Source organism: Triticum aestivum, chromosome 5B (assembly GCF_018294505.1).
Source record: "Triticum aestivum cultivar Chinese Spring chromosome 5B, IWGSC CS RefSeq v2.1, whole genome shotgun sequence".
Taxonomy (NCBI): Eukaryota; Viridiplantae; Streptophyta; class Magnoliopsida; order Poales; family Poaceae; genus Triticum; species Triticum aestivum.
Genome location: NC_057807.1, coordinates 566,034,689 through 566,042,170, shown reverse-complemented (window position 1 = coordinate 566,042,170; position 7,482 = coordinate 566,034,689). Strand labels below are relative to the sequence as shown.

At 45.6% G+C, this 7,482-nt stretch overlaps 1 protein-coding gene across 1 annotated transcript; it reads left to right on the top strand.

Annotated features, from left to right (window-relative positions):
• The first annotated feature begins 2,608 nt into the window (after positions 1-2,608).
• LOC123116945 (uncharacterized) lies at positions 2,609-6,070 on the top strand. Its single transcript, XM_044537810.1, has 4 exons — positions 2,609-2,790; positions 4,004-5,107; positions 5,204-5,347; positions 5,469-6,070. The coding sequence occupies exons 1-4, from the start codon at positions 2,698-2,700 to the stop codon at positions 5,799-5,801; spliced, it is 1,674 nt and encodes a 557-aa protein (XP_044393745.1). The 5' UTR covers positions 2,609-2,697; the 3' UTR covers positions 5,802-6,070.
• Positions 6,071-7,482: the final 1,412 nt, after the last annotated feature.

The window sequence follows — 7,482 nt, the reverse complement described above, 5'->3', positions numbered from 1 at the left end:
TTCTCTTTACTCGTTCCGTAATGCATCATCCCGCAACTAACTCATTAGTCACATTGCTTGCAAGGCTTATAGTGATGTGCATTACCGAGAGGGCCCAGAGATACCTCTCCGACAATCGGAGTGACAAATCCTAATCTCGATCTATGACAACTCAACAAATACCATCGGAGACACATGTAGAGCATATTTATAATCACCCAATTATGTTGTGACGTTTGATAGCACACTAAGTGTTCCTCCGGTATTCGGGAGTTGTATAATCTCATAGCCATAGGAACATGTATAAGTTATGAAGAAAGCAATAGCAACAAACTAAACGATCATTGTGCTAAGCTAATGGATGGGTCAAGTCAATCACATCATTCTCTAATGATGTGATCCCGTTAATCAAATGACAAATCATTTCTATGGCTAGGAAACTTAACCATCTTTGATTAACGAGCTAGTCAAGTAGAGGCATACTAGTGACACTCTGTTTGTCTATGTATTCACACATGTATCAAGTTTTCGGTTAATACAATTCTAGCATGAATAATAAACATTTATCATGATATAAGGAAATATAAAATAACAACTTTATTATTGCCTCTAGGGCATATTTCCTTCACGTTTTTGGGTCCGGCGATCCCAGGCTGAACCAAGCGCACTGGGGGCGCTTGGGGGCTCCGGCGGAAGGGAAAACCGCGTTTGGGCCACACTATCAGGCAAAAAAGGCATCCTGCATGTCCAGATTCGCCCCTCCTCCCGCACGCATGCCCCCCGCCGCCTTGATTATCCCGGCGCCGCCCACCCCCACCATCGCTAGATAGGCCATTCCCCCGCCGGAAAAGAGAGAGGGTTCCGCCGCGGCATCCTCCACCCCGTTTCTGGGCGAGTTTTCCGGCGCTCCGGTCGAGCAGGGTGGGATACCGGCGGCTGTGCGTCTACCACACCCACCAGGTGTTCGGCGATTTGTCTGCTCGGCGATGGACTCAGACAACGAGGAGGCGCTAGCGGCTCTGCTGGAGGAAGAAGCTGATGCCGATGTCCAGGACGAAGAGCATCTCATGTTCCTCGTAGCCCTGCCAGCCTGCTCGCGAGCAATGCAAAGCCGCGACGAGGTGGCTCGGCGCCGGGCCGGCTGAAGGCAAAGAACCGACATCGACTAGAAGGCTATTGCTTGCTCTACTCCGACTACTTCACCGACGCTTCACTACGCGGCGACAAAGTATTTCGACGTTGTTATCGGATGAGCCGAAAGCTCTTCCTCAGGATTGTGAATTCCATCTGGGAGGTCGTCAGCTACTTCAAGTGCAAGAAGGATTGCACCGGCACACTTGGATTCACCTCAATCCAGAAGTGCATGACAGCTATGAGGATGCTTGCATACGGAGCTCCCGATGATTCACTAGAAGACTATGGACGCATGGCCGAGTCCACGACAATTGAGTGTTTCTACAAGTTCTGCAGGGCAGTGGTGGCAGTGTTCGGACCGCAATACTTGCGATCACCCAATGCCGAAGATAATCCTCGGATCCTAGCACATAATGCAACAAAGAGGATTTCCAGGGATGCTTGGAAGCATCGACTACATGCATTGGAAATGGAAAAACTGTCTATTTGCTTGGCAGGGGATGTACAAAGGCGCAAAAGGCGGTTGCAGTGTGGTACTTGAGGCAGTGGCCACACACGACCTATGGATTTGGCACTCCTTCTTTGGTATGTCAGGAACTCACAATGACATCAACGTACTACAGTGCTCCCCTGTCTTTGCCAAGCTCGTTGACGCTCATTCTCCTCCGGTGAATTTCGAGGTCAATGGGCGGCACTACAACAAGGGATACTACCTAGCAGATGGCATCTATCCGAGATGGTCCAAATTTGTGAAGACTAACGCAAACCCTATGAGAGGAGGCAAGAACTCACACTTTGCGAAGGTTTGGGAGGCTTGCAGGAAGGATGTCAAGCGGGCATTTGGTGTGCTCCAATCTCGATTTGCTGTTGTCCGGTACCCTGCTCAGACCTGGTCGAAAGATCAAATATGGAAGATCATGACTTGCTGTGCATCTTGCACAACATGATCATTGAGAGCGAGCAGGAAGAGCCAGTGTTTGACACTGAATCATATTACAGGCAGAGTCCTCTTGCTCAAGTTGATCACCACTTACCGGCAACCTGAACTGTCTTCCTCAATATGCGTCAGGAGATCCGAGATTCACTGGTGCATCAACAACTGTAGCAGGATCTGGTGGAGCACCTATGGAGGCTTAAGGGTAACACCTAGCTCGACTTGTGATGAAATATTAGTTTTTATTTGTTGAACTATATAATTTGTATTGAACTATTTGATTTCTATTGATTTTCTGTGATGAACTATGTGATAAAAAATACCTTATGTTGAATTTATGCCGAAGCACGCCCAATAAGGGTCGAAATTGATCAATTTGGCGCCGATAGCGGGCCAATTTGTGTTGAAAATGAGCAATTTCGCCGAAAGTGGGCCTACTAGCGTAGAATCTGGACCATTGGATTACAGATCGATGGCATTGATTCTAGTACGGGATGAAGTACACACAAATACGTTCTTTTGTGCACAGAAGTCTCTCATCTGGTGCTTTTGATATTTCACCCCCCGGACCACCCACGACACGCAAACAATCCCAGATCCACCGCTGCTGTCTACTCCCGGCCGGCCAGCCACCGCTGCTCGGAGACCCGATGGCCATGGACACATCGCCTCGGCTCTACCGCCGGCTCAGGAAGACATCCGATATCTCCATCGCCACAACCGTTTCCTCCTCGTCCAAGCGTGTACGCGGCCACCCCCAATCCCCTCTCTCTCCTCCTCCGCCTCCTGTTTTACCTATATAAATTTCACATCTTTTGGAAGCAATTCTGCTCTCGCTGCTAATTAATGTTCAAACTCGTCCAGCAATTGAACTGGTGGCCACGCAAATCCCCCTCTTTTATTTTTCCAAGAGAACATCTCTGTATTTTCTGGATCGCTCCATGTGTTGCAGAATATACCAATATGCTGTCTAGAGCGAGTACATCTAGATGTGCCTTAGTTATTAGTTATTGTACACCTAAGTGATTCAATCAAGCATATACAGAAAAAGAAACAGAATCAAGAAAATACTCACATGAATCTCCATGTAAGATCAATGCCATAGGACTTAGATGTGATGGCACATCTAGATGTGCTTTAGCAAAACTATATCAATATATACTGATGCCGTAAATAGAGACAACGCAGTTTAAGGTGATTGTTTTGCTGCGTTTTTTGGGTTATAATTTATCTACTTGTTTGAATTGCTCTTAAACTGTTTCCTTGTTCACGTCATTATTTAGTTTTCCCTGCAAAATAACGTCACTATTTTGTTTGTTTCTGATAAAACACTCTTGAAGGTGTTAGTCGCTGTGATACTAGAGATATAAGATCTTTTAGATCACTATATTTCTTTAAAGAGGAAGTACTCCCTCCATTCGTAAATATAAGTCTTTTTAGAGATCCCAATGCGGACTACAAACGGAGCAAAATGAGTGGTTCTACACTCTAAAATAGGTCTGTGTTGAAATCAATGTTGGGGATATCGCTTATCGGGAACTTATTGGTCGACCAATGATAAGGGGTAAACCGGCCAGTTTATCGGCATATCGGCCGATTTATCGCCATATCGGCTGATTTATCGGCCGATTTATCTTATCGGTCAGACAATGGTAAGCGATAAATCGGCCGATTTATCAGAATATCGGAAGATATCTTGAACAGTGGTTGAAATCTCTAAAAAGACTTATATTTACGAACGGAGGGAGTACTCCCTCCATTCGGAATTACTCGTCCAAGAAATGAATGTATCTAGATGTATTTTAGTTGTAGATACATCCATTTTTATTCATTTTTGTGACAAGTAATTCCGAACGGAGGGAGTACTTTTTAATACAAGTAGCTTACTTATCTGGGTAAGCATCTTGGATTTCACTGACCATAACTCCATATTCTTTCACATGGAAATGAAACCAGATGCGTACGAAGGAGGAACACAGCAGCTGCTGCGAGGACAAGATCAGCAGCTTACCCGAGGAGATACTGATCATGATCCTTGACAAGCTAGACGCGCGCACAACAATAACCACCACTATCCTTTCAAAGCGGTGGCTGGATCTTCCTCGGCGGTCACACACATTTTATGATCTTTCCATTTATGATATTCTCCCTCCACGCTACCACAGGCTGAAGAAAATAGCTATGGAGACTAAGGCCATCTATGAGGCGGCGAAGAGGACACAGAATCTGATTGACATCTGTGACAAGTACGATCGGTATAATGCCATCAAAGACCTGAATGAGCAGTGGATGTGGAAAGTCCATCTGCGCACACCCATCCTGCAACGTTATGAGCGTCTGGCCATGCGATGCTATGTTAAACGGGTGAACGCATTCCTTCTGCCTCCCGATAATGTTCAGCGACGGTCTTTCCAGAAGCTGAGGCTTCAGACCTTTTGGAGGCCCGGTCTTGATGAGTGGTTTACGGCAGCGGTTGGCAGATGGGGGGTTGAAGATTTAGAGATTGTCGTCGAGAGCCGTTGCAAGCAATTTGGATTCTATCCGTTAGATAGATGCCAGAATGTGCGGCTGAAACGCCTTCTGCTGTCCAATTTCTGTCATTATTATGGAACACCCCCATTGTTTTTTCAGAGGCTCACAACAATTACTCTGTGCAAGGGAAGTTCACATCCCCACCTCGTATACGATATTCTGAGAGATTGCTTGCAGCTGGTGGATTTGAGGCTGAGGGATAGTCCGTATAGCCACGCTCCTTTACACGTCAATTTTCCTAACTCAAGGTTGAAGAATCTGCAAGTGGACAACTGTGATATTTTTAAAATCTATCTGACTTCAGTGCCTTGTCTTGAAACATTTGCTTGTCGGGGTCAGCCAACCAAACTACGCTACGGTGAGGTGCCTCGGCTTAGGCATGTGAGTTTGAACTTCTTGGAAACTGGATATGCATATACTGGTGAGCATGATTTGATTCCTAGAAAAAACACCCATTCACTAAGCAAATTCTTTAAAGGGGTGCCGCCACCAGTAGAGGAGTTTTTTCTGCAATTGAGAGGGCATCAGGTGAGGAACCATTCCTGAAATTATCTTGTCTTTATCAATCATAATGTTGCATTGCTATATAAGGTGGTTCTAAATATCACTATATCATGTCTGCAGATGTGGCTTAAACCAACCACCATAATCAGCCGGCTTACCAATCTGAAGAAGTTATTCATTGCGAACGTGCCAGTGGACTGGGATACGTTCTGGATATTCATCCTATTTGCTGCCGCACCTTACTTGCAGTCGCTCCATGTTCATGTCTGTCCCTTGGCGACCCAATAACCTAATAACTATGTCCTTTTTGTCAAAACACGTACCTTTTCGATTTTGAAATATTTCTGCAAAGCAAATATCCTGAACTCTGAAAATCTGAATGCAGTTTGACAATAACTTGGAGAAGGTGAGTGCTGCTGGATCACTAGACGTGCAGGTCGAGCAACCACAGCACCATCACCTCAGAGAACTCGTGGTCATCGGCTTCGATGGAGTTGCGTGGCAGACCGGCTTTGTGAAGCGGATCATGAGGGCGTCGCGGAGGCTGGGGCGTGTCCATTTGCTTGACGGGCATGTCGTGGAGGACGAGGAGCAGGAGCTCGTCGGACTGGAGATTCTCCCGCACCGGCGGGAGTGGCATGAGTGCGAGAGGTTGGAGGTGCTCGAAGAACTCACGGATGGCACTGGCTTCCCAGTTCACAAGATAGTTTTGGAGTGACTTTTGATAATTAATAGTACTCGCTCCGTCCGGAAATACTCGTCGAAAAAATGCATAAAAATGAATGTATCTAGAATTAAAATACGTCTAGATACATCCATCCCTTCAACGAGTATTTTCGGACGGAGGGAGTATGAGTTTGTTGTGCCGGTGGCCTCCCTCTACTAGATCACAAGCCTAACTATGGTGGCTGAGAAGAAAGAAAAGTGTGTATATGGGCAATTCACTACTTAGTAGTAGCGTGTCTATATAAACCGCGCTACTGCTACTACTTTAGCAGTAGCGCGTGCTAGGAAAACACGCTGCTGCTATGATTGTACTGGGCGCAGATGGCTAGCCCCACTTAGCAGTAGCGTGTATCTCTGAAATGCGCTACTACTTATTTACCTTATCCTGCACGCGCCCGACCCTCTCACTCACTCTCATCCGTGCCGGTTCCGTCGTCTGCCGCTGCCGCGCTCCTCCTCCACCGAGGTACTCCATCCGTCCCTCCTCCCCCTCCCCCCTCCCCCATCCTCCTTCGGCCGCTCTCCTCCCCCCGCCCCTCCCTCCTCCTCCTCCGGCCGCCCCCTCCCCCTCCTCCCCCCGCCCCTCCCTCCTTTGATCCCACCGGCCTCCTCCCCCTCCTCTCTCTTTCCTCCTCCCTTCCCCTCCTCCCTCCATCTTTTTTTCTATTTTTGCTGTAGTTTTTCACTATTGTATAATGTAGTTTTTTTACTGTTTTTTGTAAGTTTTTAAAATAATTAGTAAGTAAATTAATAAAACTAGTTGAACTAGTTTAATTTTAGTAAGAACTAGTTGAATTAATAGAATTAATGTATTTTTAGTAAGAAAATTAGTACAACTAGTTGAACTAGTTTATTTTTAGAAAGAACTAGTTTATTTTTATTTATAGTAAGTTTATTTTTAGCAAGAACTAGTTGAATTAATAGAACTAGTTGAACATGTCACATTTGTTGTTATTTTTTTAGTTTAAGCAATTATTCCCGCATCGACGTCGACGATGCCTATCCCGCATCCTCGTCGTCGATACCCGTCTTTCTCTAGGGTTTTAGTTGTATTAGTGATGTTATATGTATGATACTATTCGGGATGTATTAATGGTAACGTATAGGGTTCTTGTTTTTGCAGCAATCTAGGAGCCCCTCCATTATCCCCGCCGTCATCCCCGTCACCGACCCCCTCCGACCTCGAGGTGAGACCAGCCAAATCCTCATGTCAATATGAGTCCTATAAGATATGATGTAGATAAAAATATGTATATCTTGTGTTGCTCAAATAGGATATGTGGTTGCCCAAGTGGCCGGTTATGTTTGCAGATTACGAGCATAATTGGTTTGATGCCAACATTTGGCACTGCCAATATTTGGCAAAATCAAAAGTTGCCAAATGTTGGCAACTTTTTGTGAGGTTGACAAGAAAAGTTGGTAGCCAATCAATCACTAGCCAACATTTGGTATTTGCCAAATATTGGCATGCCAACTTTTGGCATCAAACCAATCATGCTTTACACCTCTAAGTGGCCTATGTTCTGCCGGCGTGTTGATTAATTTCCGTTCCCGCAAATTTCAGGCGCTCGATATGTCCTTTTTTAGCAAAGGTCATGTCGAAATTTTCCGTCAATTTTGGCATGACTTGTGCTAGAATATGTAGGAAATATCGAGTGGCCTGGATTTTCTAG